At 46.6% G+C, this 20355-nt stretch overlaps 1 protein-coding gene across 12 annotated transcripts in view; it reads left to right on the plus strand.

The window, feature by feature from the left end:
* tenm3 (teneurin transmembrane protein 3) overlaps nt 1–20355 on the plus strand; it is a 2019778-nt gene that overhangs the window by 1991174 nt on the left and 8249 nt on the right. For all 12 annotated transcript variants that reach the window (XM_085979187.1, XM_085978950.1, XM_085979196.1 and 9 more), the window contains 5 exons: nt 1815–2689; nt 4124–4299; nt 6862–7097; nt 8713–9009; nt 9313–10924. In XM_085979187.1, coding sequence (XP_085835313.1) covers nt 1815–2689; nt 4124–4299; nt 6862–7097; nt 8713–9009; nt 9313–10924 — 3196 coding nt within the window. The remainder of the gene's footprint in view (nt 1–1814; nt 2690–4123; nt 4300–6861; nt 7098–8712; nt 9010–9312; nt 10925–20355) is intronic.

The raw sequence follows: 20355 nt of genomic DNA on the forward strand, positions 1-20355 counted from the left end.
GGAGACGGGGAGCGAGACTTTAAAAGGAGACGGGGAGCGAGACTTTAAAAGGAGACGGGGAGCGAGACTTTAAAAGGAGACGGGGAGCGAGACTTTAAAAGGAGACGGGGAGCGAGACTTTAAAAGGAGACGGGGAGCGGGGACTTTAAAAGGAGACGGGGAGCGAGACTTTAAAAGGAGACGGGGAGCGAGACTTTAAAAGGAGACGGGGAGCGGGGACTTTAAAAGGAGACGGGGAGCGAGACTTTAAAAGGAGACGGGGAGCGGGGACTTTAAAAGGAGACGGGGAGCGAGACTTTAAAAGGAGCAGGGAGGGAGCCTGCTGCTGAAATAATCATTGACAATAAGCTTGTGCTCATTGTCAATGATTAGATTGGTTGGGACTCTCCTGACCATCCCAGGCAGTGGTTGTATCTTTCCATCGTTGCCCACTTCAGGACACAGCAACTTACCAAGTGGTGGTGAGGTCATGAAATCCCCGCCCACCCCCCCAAAAAAAAACTTGCCGCTGCAATCCACAGAGAGAACTGTTTTCATTTACTATTTTTAATAATGGTGCCCCCACCACAGGAACACCTTGCCCACCCTCTCTGCTGGTTGAAAGTGTGCCGTGTGATATCAGTAACAAGTACATCAAGGTCCGTGTGAAATTCCCTTGGCTGCTATGTTAACAGTGACATCAAACTGCATTCATTAAAATAGCAGACAGAGAAATGTGATGCAAACACTTTGGTGCATTTGTTTCCAATGTTGCACAATTTCAGCCTTTTGTTTCTCTCCCATCAACTGCTAAATAGTGCAAAATATTGGGACAAGGTTGTGTTTTTTTTTTAAGTCGTTTAATGCCAGATTGTAACTGGAGTTGCAGGAAAGTATCACTTAGATCCTACGATAGATGTAAGTTTACGCCATTCCTTGGAGAGCAATACAATGCTTCAGATTACTGTATATCATAAATTGCAAAAGTGAAGTGAGTTTTACGGTTTAAGGTGCACTTAATATCTTGGAGAAATGTACGCTTGTGTATCGAGAGAAAATTTATAGTAATGATCAATAAAATGTAATGGGTTTACCAGTATATGCTCAGATTCATTCAGAACTTTCATTTATAGATTTATAAAATAAAATCAGCCATTCTGCTGTGGTTAAAGTAAACCTACATTCTATTGACCTCTGTTGCACAGTGTGTATGTGGGACATCAGGTCGGAGAGGATTGGGGCATGGCTGTGATGCCTCTTACGGTCCAACAGCCATCACTCGCGGTGCCGTTAACGATTTGCTAACTTTGCACTGTTGCTTTTATGTGCTTGACTTTCCAAGTTAGAAAGGAGAGGGCGAAAATATTTTTCTTTCTCTCTTCCTTCTGTTCCCGCGAATCACGCACATTGAAATGATGGTGCAGCGTCAAGAAATTGTTCACGGAACTATGAGTGTTAGCTGCGCTAATGCTGACATCCACTCTCTGTGCTTGTGCACCAGAAATGATCTCCCAGGCAAAGGAAGGTTATTGTGAACCTTTAAAACTGTACACAGCATGAGTCCATGCCTTAGCAGCGACGGGAACATATTGGAGAGGCTAAAAGGAATATGGCTCCTTGGGGTAACAATTCCTCCAGTCACTATGTGTAGCAACAGGGATGGAAATTTTCTGTAGCAATACCATAATCCTGTTAAAAGAACACTCTTTATCAATACCACAAGGATCTTCATTAATATATATTTATGATGTTGCTACACACAACGGGAGGAATTCTGACCCCGCCCACTTCTGTAAAGTTTAGAATCTTAAGAACAAGTGTGTTTTCAATGTCAGGTCCGCTTGGAATGGCCGACAGACCTCGCTATCAACCCGATGGACAACTCCCTGTACGTGCTGGACAACAATATTGTGCTACAGATCACAGAGAATCATCAGGTACGCATTGCAGCCGGCCGGCCAATGCACTGCCAGGTGCCGGGCGGCGAGTACTCACTGGGAAAACGGGCGGTCCACACGGCGCTCGAATCGGCCAGTGCCATCTCGGTGTCCTACAGCGGGGTCCTCTACATCGCAGAAACGGATGAAAAGAAAATAAACCGCGTGAGGCAGGTAACCACGGACGGAGAGATCTCGCTCCTCGCAGGTGCACCCTCAGACTGCGACTGCAAGAACGACGTCAACTGCGACTGTTACCAGACTGGCGACGGCTATGCCAAAGACGCCAAGCTCAACTCTCCATCCTCCCTGGCCGTCTCCCCTGACGGCATGCTGTACATTGCCGACATGGGTAATATTCGGATCCGGGCGGCCTCCAAGAACAAGCCAGTGTTGACGTCCGTGAATTTGTACAAGGTGGCATCCCCTTCGGAGCAGGAACTGTACCTCTTTGACATCAATGGCACGCACCAGTACACCAAGAGCCTGATCACAAACGACTACCTCTACAACTTCAGCTACAGCAACGATAACGACATCACAGCCGTGACGGACAACAACGGGAACACCCTGCGCATCCGAAGGGATCCCAACCGCATGCCGGTGCGAATAGTATCTCCGGACAACCAGGTGATATGGCTGACCATTGGGACCAATGGAGGATTGAAGAGCATGACAGCCCAGGGTCAAGAGCTGGTCTTACTCACCTATCACAGCTACAGTGGGCTCTTGGCAACAAAAAGTGACAAGACTGGCTGGACAACTTTCTTTGAGTAAGAATCTCTTTTATCTTCTAGTAATGCTAAAAATAAGTAATAATATGGCTCATTAACACACATAGGAACAGGGGTATGCCATTTGACCCATCAAGCCTTATGATTAGCCGTGAACAGGGCCACTGCAAAATTGCGGGGATTTACCCTCATTCAGCACTCCCAGTACTTGTGCAAGGATCACATTTCCACTCCCGTTCTCCCACACTGTTAAAGGGGTTGGGTTCTGCCTTCAGTGAGGCAGACCTTGCTTTCCAGAACATAGCCACTGTGGAATGTGGCAGTCTTTGTTGCTGGTTTTCATGCACGCAGGTTCCCTATTCAGCTGCAAGACCCATTACCAATGCAGCGTGTTTGCTTCTCACTAACATTTTTTATTATAAGTTATAGGGGATATTTTCTGAGTTTACATACCACATATATGTACATCTTTTATCCCAGTAGGTTTTCCAGAATGTTACAGTTTTTCCTTCCATCTGAGTACCTGTATATGGCATTCTCCAAACTGTTCTCAATGTCTGTCAGAGCAACCAATGCTTGTGGAAACTTGGAGAACTGCCTTGTCCCATTAGACCAGTCATGGAGGACACGAACACAAAACTAGCCAAATCTGAAACAAGACTGGGACTCACCAGAAATGCTCATCCCCCTAGAATGTTACATCGGTAGATTAGATTCTCATTGATGCAATCAATTCAGTTGTAAAGGAGCTCGATAAATGCTTGGCTATGAAAGGGACTGAAAGTTGTACATTTACATGTAGACACAGATGGCCAAATAATCTGTGAAACATCATGTCCCATCCCTGTTCAGACTGTAGAGATATCGATGGTGAAATTGATCTTTGGCGATCGCGCACAACAGGCGATAGTGAATCGCACGCCCCGCCCAATTTTCTTTTCCATTGAAGATCAATTTCACCCCCATGCCCCCGCTCCCCCCCCCCCCCCCAGCACCTGTGCACTGCACCAGAAGCTGAGCAGCGTTAGCTGGAGTTTTTCACTCGGTTGCGTTCAAGGTCAGTGAGAAATTTTGGTTTGATCTTCTCGGAAGTGATGCCTGTGGTTACTCACCTCCCTCAGGAGGATAAAGAAATTGGGAAGAATCCATGACAGGATGGATTGTACATGCTCTGTTGGACTGATCTTAACTGTGATATTCTAGGGCAGTCAGTGGAAATGTTCTGCGCATGGACTGTCATGTAATACAGTAAACAGGATTTCCATCAGAGGTGATTTTAAATGGGGCTCCTGCCTTTGAAAAATCAATCAGAATTTGCTTTTTGAAGTCCAGTATTACATTTTATTGGTAAGAATTAATAAAAGTGAACGAGAATGTTTTTCTTTTCAGTGAAGCCATTTGTAAAGTGTTTAGAAACTAAACCTTCCGAATCTCCTGTTAAAAAAGGACTACTCTTCAAATTGTTTTCTTCAGCTACGACAGCGAGGGTCGACTGACTAACGTTACATTTCCCACTGGCGTGGTCTCGAATCTCTACGGGGAGATGGAGAAGGCGATCACCGTGAATATTGAAACATCCAGCAGGGAGGATGACGTCACCATTACCACCAACCTTTCTTCAGTGGATGCCTTCTACACCCTTGTTCAAGGTACAGTATATACTCAGCGCGCTGCTAGCCCCATTTCACCAAAGGTCATACTCAGGCCCATAGGGGGAGAAATTGGGTGCCTTTGTACCTCTCGTTAGCACCCCAGGGGGCGCTAACGGGACGCAAATGGCTTTGTCACCGGGCGCGGCTTTGACACCGACTCCCGCCATATTCAGCAGGAGTTTTGCGGTGGCGCTACAGTGTTGCGCCCCGATCTCCTTAGTCCAGAGATCGTGATGTCATCGGCGTGTGCATCGGCCTGGTAGTGTCCCGGGCCCGAAATTGACTTCCGCCCCCTGCAGCAGTGCCGGTCGAAAACACCGACAGCTGCAGGAGGCGTGCATCGGGCAGCCGGAGAGCTTCGGGGGGCGATGATTAAAGGCGAGGTGGCCGAGGTAAGTAAAAAGAAAAATTACTTTTCCTGTTGGTGTTTTTCTCGTGGTTTCCTGCCCACGATCGATCAGCCCAGCAGTCTGCCTGAGTGCTGGGCTCATTTCGCTGGATCGCAGCAGCCTTGGTGGTCCAGGTAGGTAATTTTTCCATGGCAGAGCCTGCAGCGATGGCCCTTTCCTTTAAGGGAGGGAATGAACCTTTGAACGCAGCGCTGCTGAAATCTCCGCCCCGATATTCGGGGTTAGCGCTCCAAGAAGGAAGCTTGATTTAGCGCTCCACCTCCCTCTCGGGGCGCTAAAACAGAATTTCGCGGCCACCGGCACTAATTAGCATTGGGGGCTAAAGTTTGTGCCCAGGCGATGTTAGTGCCCCAAAATGGTCGATACCAAATTTTTCCCCCATAGTGTTTGCAGTTAAGGCTCCAAAACTCGAGGCTCATTTGGCAGACATTTTTGTTTCATTGCTGAAAGGAACGTTTCACTATTTGAGTAAGGACAGGAGTTTCAAGTAACAAGTCCAGAATTTAGACATCAGCCCTACAATTTTGCTTTGGGGGGGGGGGGGCTTCCTGAGCGCTCACTGTAGCTCTGGTGTGAGGTCAGCAGAGCCCTCAGAGAAACAGCATAGACAGCTGAAAATCGATGTCTACTGCATTTCTCTCCGGGGTTCTCCAAAGGTTATTTTGGGAGAACCATATGGAATTCCCTGTCTCTGATGTATAAGCAGGAGCTCTTCAGTAACAAAAAAAGTATAACGACAGTATAAAGACATCTATGGAAAGTCGTATGCTTCCCGAGACCTTCCCATCCTCTCACTTATGTTACCAGCAGAGCACTGAAGGAATAAACAACTGAGGGTGCAGGGGAAATCGAGCTGAGAAAACCACTGATGAGCATATTCTAAATGAAGTACAAATCCTGGAGTTTAGGGGTTAAAATTAAAATCCCTGTGCATACTATTTAACAAAGTCATTAACCTGTCTAAAATGAGTCAACAACTTTGTTAAAATGTCCCACACAGGAATTTGATGCTAACATATTAAGCACTGTTAATAGAGCCCAGTGGAATTTCAAACCCCTAGTTCTTCTTCAGGTTAGCGTGAAGTTCATTCAACAAACATCTCTGTACCAATCCTCCTGACACCTCAGCTTTCTTTTGAATGTCAGTCAAGCAGGAATATTGTGATTAATCAATTGTTATAATAATACTAAGGCATCTATAAAACTCTGCATCAGTCACGGCAGCTCAACCATAGGGAAATGCTTTGGAAACTGAAAGTAAATATGAGAGGTTCAAGCGTGGCTGTATGATGTCTCTCTTTCTCTCTGGCTCCAGTTGTTTGGTCACTGATAAAGTGTGAAAACTGTGAATGGGGGAAAAAAAGGTCTACATTAGTGAAAGGATTAAAAAAAAATTCACAGATGAGATGCACCAAAAAACATCTTTTGTCTATCCTGAAGCTTTCATATTAGTGTAATTATGGTGAGTTCAGCAGCCACAGGGTGCAGTGTGAGGTACTTCTAAAGTCCTAGCGGGAAAATTTGGTTGCTTTGCACCTCCTGTTAGCGCCCCAAAGGGGGCGCGAGCCAATTTCCCCGCCATCCCAGACTGTATTTCCAACCAGTTTTCTATGCGTCTTATGTTTTGTGCGGCCATTTCAGATTTTTCTCCATTATTTTGTTTCTGAAGATCAGGTTTTCATTATATTGAAACATGAGGAGGAGGAGTAGTAAAGGGTCATTGAGATTCCAGTTAGACTCTGCAAGAAACTAGCCATTGTGTTTCTAAAGTAATTGTAGTGGATTCACATGATGGGTTTGATAGAGTCGGAGCCAGGCTTGAACCAAACATGGTGTAGTATTGTTTTGCATTGAGACACCAAAATATATATAAGGATAGAAATTACTGCCGTGCATTGTTATCATATCAATGTTTAATGCATTTCTAGCCAATTCATCCAATGGAGACATTAAGCGATAACATCACCAAAAGTAATTTTCTGGCTGTATGCTTTAAAAATTGTGATGGTTTAGAAATGAAAATTTAGGCCTGTGGCGGGGTGGGGGGGGGGGCAGACTTATTAAATCTGCAGCACAATTACTATATGAATATTAATATTTATATATCCATATGCATTTTGATTCATGTTAATTTTCTATTATATTTTAGATCAATTGAGAAACAGTTACCAGGTTGGCTATGATAGCTCCCTCCGGGTAATGTATGCCAACGGCATGGAAACCAGCTTCCAGACAGAGCCCCACATCCTGGCTGGCACAGTGAACCCAATAATAGCCAGGCGCAACATCACGCTTCCTGTGGAAAACAGTGTGAACCTGGTGGAATGGCGGTTCAGAAAGGAACAAGCCAGAGGAAAGATCAGTGTCTTCGGGCGCAAGTTGAGGGTAAACAGCCTGCTGTTAATAAATTATTAGCTGCTACCTTCATTCATTTTGAAATCTGTTGGAGGCTAGCAACTGAAAAGTCTTGGTATTGTGAACTCATTGAATCATATAGCAGGGCGGATTTTTCTGTTCCTGTGCCTAGGGTTCTTGGGCCTAGGAAAGATTGGAAAATTGGGCAGGAACGAGCACACAGCCCCAAACAAAACCCATCTGATTTATCACCCCTTTAGTTTAAATGACTAGAGAAGAGGGAGGGCTCACTTACAAATGTACGCTCGCCCCCACCCCCTCGCCACCCCCCACCCCACCCGATTTTCCCATGTTCATTGCGCCCAATTGGTGCAGAATATATCTTCATACAAACTGCTGCGGAGACAATGCCTGATCTCTACCCAGCGAGCCCTGCTAGGATTACATGTGTGTGACTTTCAGCTGAGAACAGGAGCTGACTTAGCTGTGACACTCGCTGTCTGAGTTCACGTGTGAATAGTGGCTATTTGCGTGAGGTAATAGTAAGCAAATGGTACCTCAATAAATCATTCAATGCCGTCAGGAGGAAGTAAGTCAGCAGGAAAAGACCTGCTTACTATGAACATGGAAAATAAACGAGGTGACGTTATGATTCGCGGATCTTGTTTTAGTGTAATTGGGTAAATACTTGTTGGTTTGAGTTATGCCTTTTATAAACCTGTACAGGCTGAATTTTCATCAGCCACCCTTCATATGCTTATGGAATCCCTCATACATGCTTTTCTTGAAGTTCAAGGCAATGGCTGTTTTGACAATGAAAAACACATTGTCATGCAACACCTGTATCAGTTGTAATAAAAGGTGCTGCCACTAAGTACATCTTGATGTAAGTGGGAGCAACACTCACTGACATCAGCCTCGAGAGAAAAAGCGGTTGTCACTGATCAACATCAACTCCTCGTCAGAGGCAGATTGTGACTGACTGACATCAACCCCGTCTTCCCTATCCCATTATAATGACATTATCACTGATCAACATCACACCTCCATCATAGTGGCAATCTAAGTCACTAGCATCACAACATCATTACAGTGGGATTGTGATTGACCAGCATCATTCCCCCATTTTAGTGGGGTTTTCACTAACATCGCATCTACATTATAGTGAAATTGTCTGTGCCCAATTGCACCCCGCCTCCCCCCTGTTCATTAGGATTGTCAATGACCGACTTTACTCTGTGCACGAGCACATCATTATTTTTCTGCGGATTATAGTGGATCAAGCTGGCTTCTTTTTCTAAAATCAACAAGCCTCTTATAGATATTAATGGAGCGCCAGTAGGTTGGTGCCTTGGGAAGATTTGAAAGTGGACAATCTCAGATGTTTTGTTAATAATGGGCAAGTAAGCTTGCAGCAGTTGAATGTGGAATGGGTTTGAGCAGAAGCCAAGCTGTCTCTTAACATAATGAAAGCCAGTTAAACTCATTCTTCATTTACATCAAGTCGTCTGTCAACTAATTTGCACCAAGGAAGAATCAATCACTCTGAACACTGTTTAGAAAAGAGCTAGGTTGTCTGAAAAGCAATAAGTGGATGGGAGCATGAGCACCCCTAATTGATTTGTTCTGGGTGTTTTTATATAAGGTAAACGGCCGGAATCTCCTCTCCATTGACTTCGATCGAACAACTCGGACAGAGAAGATCTACGACGATCACCGCAAGTTTCAGCTCAGGATCCTCTACGATCAGTCGGGCCACCCCACTCTCTGGCTGCCGAGCAGCCGCCTCACGGCCGTCAACATCACCTATTCCTCGACTGGCCAGATCTCCGGCATTCAGCGGGGCCCGCTGGGTGAAAGAATCGAGTACGACGCGCAGGGGAGGATTGTCTCCCGCGTACTGACTGACGGAAAAACCTGGAGCTACACCTACCTCGACAAGGTGAGGAAGGAGGAAGCACCTACCGTACGCCGAAGAGCTTGATGGCACGCCCTTTCTCTTAAGTGCATCTGACACTAAATCAAGCATGGTGTAGTTGTACATTATGCGGTTGAAACTAATAATCTTAAGCTTCACATTTACATGTCCAAGTAGATTATGCCAAGCTTTGCTAAAGACTTGTAGGTCAAGGATGACTTAATTATACAAATGCATCATCATTCAGAGCCGAGTGTTAATTTCCTTTGTCATGTAATTTGCATTTTAATTCTTAAGTATGCAATTATATTCTGTTCTATTTTACAGTCCATGGTGCTGCTGCTCCACAGTCAGCGGCAGTACATTTTTGAGTATGACTTACTGGATCGTCTCTCTGCAGTCACGATGCCCAGCGTCGCCCGTCACACCATGCAGACCATTCGCTCCATTGGCTACTACCGTAACATTTATAACCCCCCGGAGAGCAACGCCTCCATGATTGTGGACTACAGCGAGGAAGGGCTGCTGCTGCAGACGGCGTACCTGGGAGCAGGCCGGCGCGTGCTCTACAAGTACAGGCGAATGTCGAAGCTGTCCGAGCTGCTGTATGACAGCACGCGCGTCAGCTTCACCTACGACGAGACCGCCGGGGTGCTCAAGACGGTCAACCTGCAGAGCGAGGGCTTCATCTGCACCATCAGATACCGACAAATTGGCCCTCTGATCGACAGGCAGATCTTCCGTTTCAGCGAAGACGGGATGGTGAACGCCCGCTTCGATTACAGCTACGACAACAACTTCCGGGTGACCAGCATGCAAGCCGTGATCAACGAGACCCCCTTGCCGATTGACCTTTACCAATTTGATGACATCTCGGGCAAAGTCGAGCAGTTTGGGAAGTTTGGCGTGATCTACTACGACATCAACCAGATCATCTCAACAGCCGTGATGACGTACACCAAACATTTCGACGCGCACGGGCGGATCAAGGAGATCCAGTACGAAATATTCCGCTCGCTGATGTACTGGATCACCATTCAGTACGACAACATGGGGCGAGTGACGAAGCGGGAGATGAAGATTGGTCCCTTTGCCAACACCACCAAATACGGCTATGAGTATGATGTTGACGGGCAGCTTCAGACGGTCTACCTGAATGACAAAATCATGTGGCGATACAACTATGACTTGAACGGCAACTTGCATTTGCTAAACCCGGGTAGTAGTGCCCGCCTGACCCCACTACGCTATGACCTGCGAGACCGAATCACTCGCTTGGGTGATGTCCAGTATAGACTGGACGAAGATGGCTTCCTGCATCAGCGAGGGGGCGACATTTTCGAATACAATTCCAAGGGTCTTCTGACGAGAGTTTACAGCAAAGTTGGTGGCTGGAACATACAGTACCGTTATGACGGCCTAGGACGCCGCGTCTCTAGCAAGACCAGCATTGGTCAGCACCTTCAGTTCTTCTACGCCGACCTGAACTACCCAAACCGAATAACACACGTCTACAATCACTCCAGCTCTGAGATCACTTCCCTCTATTATGACCTTCAGGGGCATCTCTTCGCCATGGAGATCAGCAGCGGGGAGGAATTCTACATTGCTTCTGACAATACTGGGACACCACTAGCCGTGTTCAGTAGCAACGGTCTGATGATTAAGCAGGTTCAATATACTGCCTACGGCGAAATATACCTGGACTCCAACCCTGATTTTCAGCTTGTGATCGGGTTCCACGGCGGTCTCTACGATCCTTTAACTAAGTTGATTCACTTTGGTGAGAGGGACTATGACATCCTGGCCGGCCGATGGACAACACCTGACATCACTGTTTGGACGAAAGTTGCCAATGACCCTGAGCCGTTCAACCTGTACATGTTCAGAAATAACAACCCAGTGGGCAAAGTCCAGAATGTCAAGGATTACATTACAGGTAAGAAAGGTCAACCAAGCCAAGTCATTCAGATAAATCTGTCGAGTGCGTGCATTTGTTTACCAAGATTGAGAAGGGAGTTGACAAAATTACTCCAAGCCAATTGTTCAGTTTGGCTAAGAGACAAGTTAAAAATGACTTGAGTGAGAAAGAAAGTCGAGGAGAATTATTTTCACCCAAAAGGCAATGGAGTTCTAAAGTAAGTATTATGGGGAAATCATGGAAGCAGGTGGTATAGATGGGTAAAAGAAAGAAAGACTTGCATTTAAATAGCGCCTTTCACGACCTCAGGACGTCTCAAAGCGCTTTAAAGCCAATCAAATACTTTTTGAAGTGTAGTCACTGTTGTAATGTAAGGAAACGCGGCAGCCAATTTGCGCACAGCAAGCTCCCACAAACAGCAATGAGATAATGACCAGATAATCTGTTTTTAGTGCTGTTGGTTGAGGGATACATATTGACCAGGACACTGGGGATAACTCCTCTGCTCTTCTTCAAAATAGTGCCATGGGATCTTTTACGTACACCTGAGAGAGCAGACGGGGCCTCGGTTTAACGTCTCATCCGAAAGACAGCACTTCCAACAGTGCAGCACTCCCTCAGCACTGCACTGGAGTGTCAGCCTAGATTTAAGTAAACGGTGTTCCTGGAGATGGAAGGGGTTGACAGATATGCAAGTTGTTGTGGTTTGTAAGGGGTTTTCTCTGATACCGGTTCCCCGTTACACACAGTTCTTGGACGTCAGGATTTATAAGAACAAAATACTCACGGCACAGGGTTTTGGCTCAACCTTTGATTTGTTCGTTTATTGAACACACACACACACACAATTACTTCCCCAGTATAAATCCCTACGATTTATATCAGGCTTAACAATCCCAAAATACAAACCCCTACGCAAGGGTCATTTGCATCGACACAATATGACACAGTTAAACCCGTCCGCGATTTGACTGTTACATATAAAGTTACCCAGACTCGATCACAAAGCCCTTATTGTAATCTGACTGAAACTCTCAAACTTACTCAGACTCAATCATAAAAGCCCCCTCTATGATTTGACTGAAACATGCAATCACCACTCCCGATCGGCTGTTTCTTGGAGTTGATTGTAGTCCCAAATCTTTCTGTTTGCTGTTCTGCCGTCGGCTTCCCCCACACTGTCTTCGAAGTGATCTTACTTTAAACCAAAACCAACTCGCAGTATTTCCTGGCCCCCTCCTGAGCATGCGATGGCCATATCAAAATGTGTGAATTGTCTCTAGCAGAGAACTCTTGATGGCTAATGTCCCTCGTATTGTTCATTGATTAGAGATTCCTTTCTGACAATGCAACCTTCCCAAAGTGACTGCATTTGCAAAGTTTCTGTTAGTATTCGTATTCGAAAGGTTCAAGGCCATTGTCGAGGCCTGCACTGAAACTAGTTATTCGGGGGCCATGGTCTAAGGTGGACAGTGTAACCCCTTAAGGTACATGAATATGCGGATGTTCTTGTTCAGATTTTATATTCGTAGTTTCGGCTGCAGTGTTTGAATTAACCCTTTATTGCCGAGCCCTTTTTGCGGGCTCTGTAGTTCTGGGTTTTTATATTTCATAGTCCAATATTTTTACCGTTGGGGGGAGGAATCGATCCTACATGATGTTGTTGAGGAGGTGGGTAGATGGGGTTGATGTATATTTTAAGGGCAGGTATCTCTTCCCTCACACAAAGGATCAGTTATAATTTACCAGACGGGGTAACAGCTCTGTGGAAAATTTGACGCTGGAATTCTGAGAGGAAATAAAAGCATCTGTTGTTTATAACCCAGCCTGAATTAAAAAGCAAACCAAGTTGCTGTCGCTGTTTACGGATATGTCAACTCCCTCCACCTTTCTCCACAAACAGACTGCACAGTTTGATATGCAGGTACCATTTGACGGCAGCACTGGCATCGTTCCATTTGTTTGCACACTATCAAATGGTACTGATTTTGGAATTAGACATTCTCATTGTTGTTTACAGATGAAACCTAATTTTGAAAGTATAAAAAACAGCTCCGTATATTTTAAATGGGTTTAGGATTTGTTGCGCATTTTCCTGATGTTGGCAGCCCTGTTTATATGGCGTCGGTGACTTTATTTTCTTCTAATTTTTGTCCCTCTTTCCTGAAGACACTGGGTGGGGCTGAAAATCCACACATAAGTGGGGCTGAAGAGCCGCGAATTAGACCAGGACCTGGAATAGGTTGGGTCTTTGCCTTCCTCGGCAGTATCTGTCAGCCCCAAACGTGGACCTCCATGACAGAGGGGAAGTGACCAGCAGAGGACACTCCAAGCTGGAGGTCCAGGCCTGGACCCGCAAAGATACTAAAAATGTAGTCATTTTTTTTTTAGCTTCCAGTGCACTGGCCGCATCTTTCTGTAGGTAGGGGGGTGCCAGGACACCCTTTGCCCGTGTAGTGGGCACACCACGCCAGGATTCCCAGCCCAAGACGTGCCTGCCACTTGTATTATACTTAATTGAGCTCCCCATGCCTCTGCATGCTCTCTTTGGGTCAGTGACAGAGGTAACTGGAGGGTCATTCCCGGCACTTGCACTCGAATCAAAAGCCCACAGATAATCAGGGTCGCTGACTCGTGATGGAGCACAGTTCTAAGGCGCCGCTGAACGCCAGCGTCCATGCTCTGCGTGTGAGCCATACAGTAAATGTCGGCACGCTATCCGATCATAGGTGATTGTAACCGAGCCCAATTCTGATGCCCACAGACACATCTTCCAGTGGGTGCCATTGCAAAATCCTGACCGATTGAAGTGGGCACCTTGACTGAGCTGAAGATGCTGAGGCTAATTTTAGCACCATCACTGGGCACCCCAGTTGAGGTCAGCCAGACCAATGTTCAGAACGTGGGACTTTCCTGATTTTTATGGCTCAGTTCAGCACTGGACAGTATATTTATCCTCTGACCCATTGAGAAAGCACCTCCGCTAACTTTACTGTTGTCACCAACAATACATTTTACTTCTCTGCTACTTCCCAATGTTTTATGATGATTGGAGGCGCCAGGTAGCACTGATTAGAAGAAAGTTACATAAGAAGTAGGAGCAGGAGTAGGCCATATGGCCCCTCGGGCCTGCTCCGCCATTCAATAGGATCATGGCTGATCCGAATCTAGACTCACGTCCACTTCCCTGCCCTCTCCCCGTAACCCCTAATTCCCTTATCTGCTAGGAAACTGTCTATCTCCATTTTAAATTTATTTAATGTTGCAGCTTCCACAGCTCTCTGGGGTAGCAAATTCCATAGGTTTACTACCCTCTGAGTGAAGAAGTTTCTCCTCATCTCAGTTTTGAAAGGGCAGCCCCTTATTCTTAGATTATGCCCCCTAGTTCTAGTCTCACCCATCAGTGGAAACATCCTCACCGCATCCACCCGATCAATCCCCCTCACAATCTTATATGTTTCGATAAGATCGCCTCTCATTCTTCTGAACTCCAGTGAGTAGAGGCCCAACCTACTCAACCTTTCCTCATACGTCAACCGCCTCATCTCCGGAATCAACCGAATGAACCTTCTCTGGTGCAGTGCTGATTTTCCTGGCATTATATATTGCTCGTGGCTTTACAGCCATTAGGTAGTGCAATAGAGCCTAGAATCTATGTCATTTAAAGATACTTTATGAACTTTAATATGAAAAAGTCAAGAGGACACGAAAGGCCTTAAATGGGAAAACTCTTCTCCCAGTGCGGAGCCTCACTCGCCTGGAGCGTAATATCCTGGAACATTCTTCTAAACTAGAGTTTAGAAGAATCAGAGGGAATCTCATTGAAACGTATAAAATTCTGACAGGGCTAGACAGACTGGATGCAGGGAGGATGTTTCCCCTGGCTGGGGGGGGTCTAGAATGAGGGGTCACAGTCTCAGGATATGGGGTCGGACATTTAGGACTGAGATGAGGAGAAATGTCTTCACTCGGAGGGTGGTGAACCTGTGGAATTCTCTACCACGGAAGGCTGTGGAGGCCAAGTCACTGAATATATTTAAGAAGGAGATAGATAGATTTCTAGACACAAGGGGCATCAAGGGGTGTGGGGAGAGAGCGGGAATATGGTACTGAGATAGAGGATCAGCCATGATCATATTGAATGGCGGAGCAGGCTCGAAGGGCCTACTCCTGCTCCTATGTTTCTGTGTTCGGAGCGGCGTGACTCGGTTGCGCTGACCTCCGATTTTGCCAGCTGCATTCTCGTCAAGTGACACTTTGTGCAGGGAGCGGAGTCTCACATCTCCAAAGCTAGAATTCCACCTTTCCTCTCTTCTTCCCCAGATATCCCCCAGACTGCTTGCAGTAAGCACACGAGCCGCCTTTAATTTTAAAATGTCTTTGTACTATCAACTTTACAGTATTGCAGAGACCAATCCTGTTGGTGTTTTTTTTTTAGATTTTGAGAGGGTTTTTTTTTGTTCCTCTGATGTGAGGCAACAGTGAGTCCACTGCACGATTGGAACTAGAGAGGTCTAATGGAAGACTGAGCTAGGAGCACGTTCAGTGGCTGGACGCTGAGATTACAGTCTGCAGTTCTGGATCTGGAGCAGGAATTGACCTTGTTTGATTGATGTGCTATATTATACATGAAAATGCAGCCAATGAAAATCAACTTGTGCACAGAAAATTGTTGACCACCAATTGGGCCTGATCTTCAGTGTTTATTTGGAATAGATTACCATGGTTACCGTCGAAATCTGCACTGCACAATGATGTGATATCTCTGTCACATGGTGAGAACAAATTGAACGCTTATATCAGTCTTGATGTCACTATAGTCTTCACTGATGTTATAGCGATATAAAACAGCACTAAAATACACAGACAGTGATTGAGGCAAATTAGTTACAATACAATAATAATATTTATAAAACCAGAACAACTGGCAGTTTACCACCAACTTCTTTTTTATTTCCCTTTATTCCATCTTATCTCAAAGTTAGCAGCCTATGGTCGGCTGTCCATCAATGTCATACTCATAGCCATATTTGGTGGTGATGCACCTATGCAGCCATAGTTTATTTGTGAGCTCAAATGCACTCACACACACTCACACTCACACGCTCTCAAACACACACCCCTTCACACACACTCACGCACGCTCACACACTCACGCACACACTCACTTACACACACACATACACGCACTCACTCTCTCACACACACACACCTCACTCATACACATACACAAACACACACATACACAGTCACTCACACACTCTCACACACACTCACACTCACTCACTCGCACACACTCACTCTCTCACACACCTCACTCTCACACACACACACACTCTCTCTCATGCACACACTCACACACTCACAGACATACTCACATGCTCTCTCACACACATACACTCACATACTCACACACACACACTCTCACACTCACTAGCTCACTCACTCACTCTCACACACACACATACTCACTCTCTCACCCTCTCTCACACACATACATACACACACGCTCACTTGCTCTCTCACACTCACTCTCTCTCACACACATACATACTCACACACGCTCACTCACACACTCATCACTCACTCACACACACATTCACACACATACTCACACGCTCTCTCTCTCTCTCTTTCACACACATGCTCACATACACACACTCACCCACACATACTCGCACTCATACTCACTCTCACACACACACACACACACACTCACACTCACTCACTCTCTCACACTCTCTCTCTCTCTCTCTCACACACACACACACACACTCTCACTCACTCTCTCACACTCTCTCACACATACATACTCTCACACTCACTCACATACTCACTCACTCTCACACTCACACATACACACTCGCACACACACTCACATACACACCTCACTCACACACATACACACTGACTCACTCACTCAACTCTCTCACACACACTCACTCACACTCACTCACGCTCACTCTCTCTCACACACTCTCACACACATTCACTGACTCACTCACTCACACATACTCACACTCACACTCTCACACATTCACTGACTCACTCACTCACACATACTCACACACACACTCACTCACTCTCATACACACACTCACTCACATGCTCACTCACACTCACATACACACACACACACTCTCACACACACTCACTCACACACTCTCACACACACACTCACACACATTCACTGACTCACTCACTCACACATACTCACACACACACTCACTCACTCTCTCATACACACACTCACTCACATGCTCACACTCACATACACACACACTCTCTCACACACACTCACTCACATACTCTCACACATACTCACACTATGCACTCTCTCACTCACACACACACTACGCAACACACACACACTACACATCATGCACACACAAACACACACTTTGCAGCACACACATTATACGACACACACACGCTACCCCGCATGCACACCCACACACATGCTACGCAGCACACACACGCTACACATTACACACGTTACATAGCACACACACATGCTACGCAGCACACACGCTACACATCACACACGTTACATAGCACACGCTACACATCACACACGCTACATAGCACCCACCCACACACGCGCTATGCAGCATGCACACACATGCTATGAAGCGCACACGCACGCATGATACGCAGCATACACACACACACACACGCTACACAGCACATGCACACACGCTACATAACACATGCTACGCAGCACACACATGCTACGCAGCACATGCGCACACGCTATGCAGCATGCACACACATGCTACAAAGCGCACCCGCACACACATGCATGCTATGCAGCATCCACACACACATGCTACGCAGCACATGCACGCACGCTACGTAGCACACGTGCAAACCCACACACATGCTATGCAGCACACACACACTCACGCTACGCAGCACACACACACCCACACTCAACGCTACGCAGCACACACACACCCACACTCACGCTACGCAGCACACACACACCCACACTCACGCTACGCAGCACACACACACCCACACTCGCTACGCAGCACACACACCCACACTCACGCTATGCAGCTCACACACACTACGCAGCACACGCACGCACACACACACACAATGCAGCACACGCACACACACATGCTATGCAGCATGCACACCCAAACAGATGCGCTATGCAGCACACACACACCCACACAGAGTACCATGCACAAACAACAGTTATTACTCAGCAATCAGGAGTCGGAACTCTGATTGGTGGTTTATTTTAACACTCCCAAGTTGAGAAACACCAAGACCAGCCATAGTGCCTCTGCTGTTATCACATTGACTGAGATCAGCAAGAACCTTGGACTTTTCCAGCACTGTGTGGCTCAGTACCGCACCACACACTGCAGATAGTTACTGGTCCATCAGGAGAACCTTTACCACTAAATTTTACAGGAATCATTAAGTTAACCATGCCTTAGAAGTAAATGGTGTATGTGTTTGGAGCAGGAAAGGCAGGGGCTGGGGAGAAATACCTCCATCCAAACTACTCATTATTATTATCTTAAAGAATTAAGCGCGGTGGGGGGAAATTTCCTTTTGTTTTGATCAGCTGTGTGCCTGCCACACAAGTAGCGTTTCTGCTTGCCTGCGATGGAGTGTACACTTGCTCCCTGGAGGTGCGCACCTCACTCACCCAAGTCCAGAGAGCTCCGACACACGTCGGTAGAAGCTACGACTTAGGGACACAGAGGTACTGCTGGAACCACACAGCTTTCTGTTATTTGTCCAGCCAGGGCCACCATACCCATTGAAGCATTGGCTGGCAGGGTTATCTGGAGCTGAGTCCCGGCCTGCTATGACGGGGCTGCCTGTCCGGGTTCCACTAGTGAGCCAGGCTGTCTGCTCACCCATCAACGGTGCCCTGGAGTTAGTGCGGGCCTGCCTGGCACAGTTTTCGGATGATCAAGTCTTCCATACTGGGTTCCAGTTTATCATCACCAGGCGTGTCATCTTGCAGCCACCTTAAACAGTGGGCGAAAAAGCTGCAGCCACGCTAACCTGTCTCTGAGCACCCGAGAATATGTCTTTTTATTTATTCATAAGAAAAACCTCAATAAGTACTGTGCAGCCAGGCATGGTCATTTTCAATAGTTTATTGACTGCATTAAAACACGTATTGATGTTTCACTTACAGTGGTGGATTTGTTTAAACCACGGATCAGCATGAGGTCCAAATAAAATGATGCAAATATTGACTGCAGTGTTACACCGTAAAAATGTATTAAAAATAATCCTCACCTTACAATTGACTGAAATGCTTTCGAGTAGGGAAGGATAATTGGTCTGAGTTCCTGCTCCAGACTGCAAGCCAACAGGCCCTGCTGTTGGAAGTGTGTATGTGTGTACCTGTGTGTGCATACGTGCGGGTGTACCTGTGTGTGTATATGTGTGTGTACCTGTGTGTGCGTACAGGTGGCAACAAGGGCAGGTCAGAGGCTAGGCATTCTGCAGCGAGTGTCTCACCTCCTGACTCCCCAAAGCCTTTCCACCATCTGCAAGGCACAAGTAAGGAGTGTGGTGGAATACTCTCCACTTGCCCGGATGAGTGCAGCTCCAACAACACTCAAGATGCTCGACACCATCCAGGACAAAGCAGCCTGCTTGATTGGTGGCATTCACTCCCTCCACCACCGGCGTACCGTGGCTGCAGTGTGTACCATCTACAAGCTGCACTGCAGCAACTCGCCAAGGCTTCTTCGGCAGCACCTCCCAAACCCACGACCTCTTCCACCTAGAAGGACAAGGGCAGCAGGCGCATGGGAACACCACCACCTGCAAGTTCCCCTCCAAGTCACACACCATCCTGACTTAGAAGTATATCGCCGATCCTTCATCGTCGCTGGGCCATAATCCTGGAACTCCCTACCTAACAGCACTGTGGGAGTACCTTCACCACACGGACTGCAGCGGAACAAGAAGGCGGCTCACCACCACCTTCTCAAGGGCAACTAGGGATGGGCAATAAATGCTGGCCTTGCCAGTGACGCCCACATCCCATAAACGAATTTTAAAAAACCTTGTGTGTGCATACGTGCAGGTGTGGGCGTACATGTGTGTGTATATACACTCCTGCATGTGTTTGCGTGTATATCTATGCAACAAGTGAGGATAGGAGCGGGCTCAGCTGTGATGGAGAGCCCCGCTGTCAAGACTCCCACATGAATATGACCATTTGGGCGAGGAATTCTAGGACAAATACCCCCGAGTGACAGCATTTCAGTGAGAGAGTCAATGTCTTCAAGAGAGGTGGGATGGGCAGAGAATTGGAGAGAAAACAATAATGCTAACTGCAAGGGACTGGGTGACCAGAGGAAAAGACTCCTCTCTCGAACAGTGATGCTATCGAACAAAACTGCTCATAATTCAGCAGGCATTGCGTAGTTTTATTCCTATGGGTTAGTTAAAGAAGTGGA

Source organism: Somniosus microcephalus, chromosome 1 (genome assembly GCF_052327205.1).
Source record: "Somniosus microcephalus isolate GS21.2 chromosome 1, FLI_Smic_1.0, whole genome shotgun sequence".
Lineage (NCBI taxonomy): Eukaryota > Metazoa > Chordata > Chondrichthyes > Squaliformes > Somniosidae > Somniosus > Somniosus microcephalus.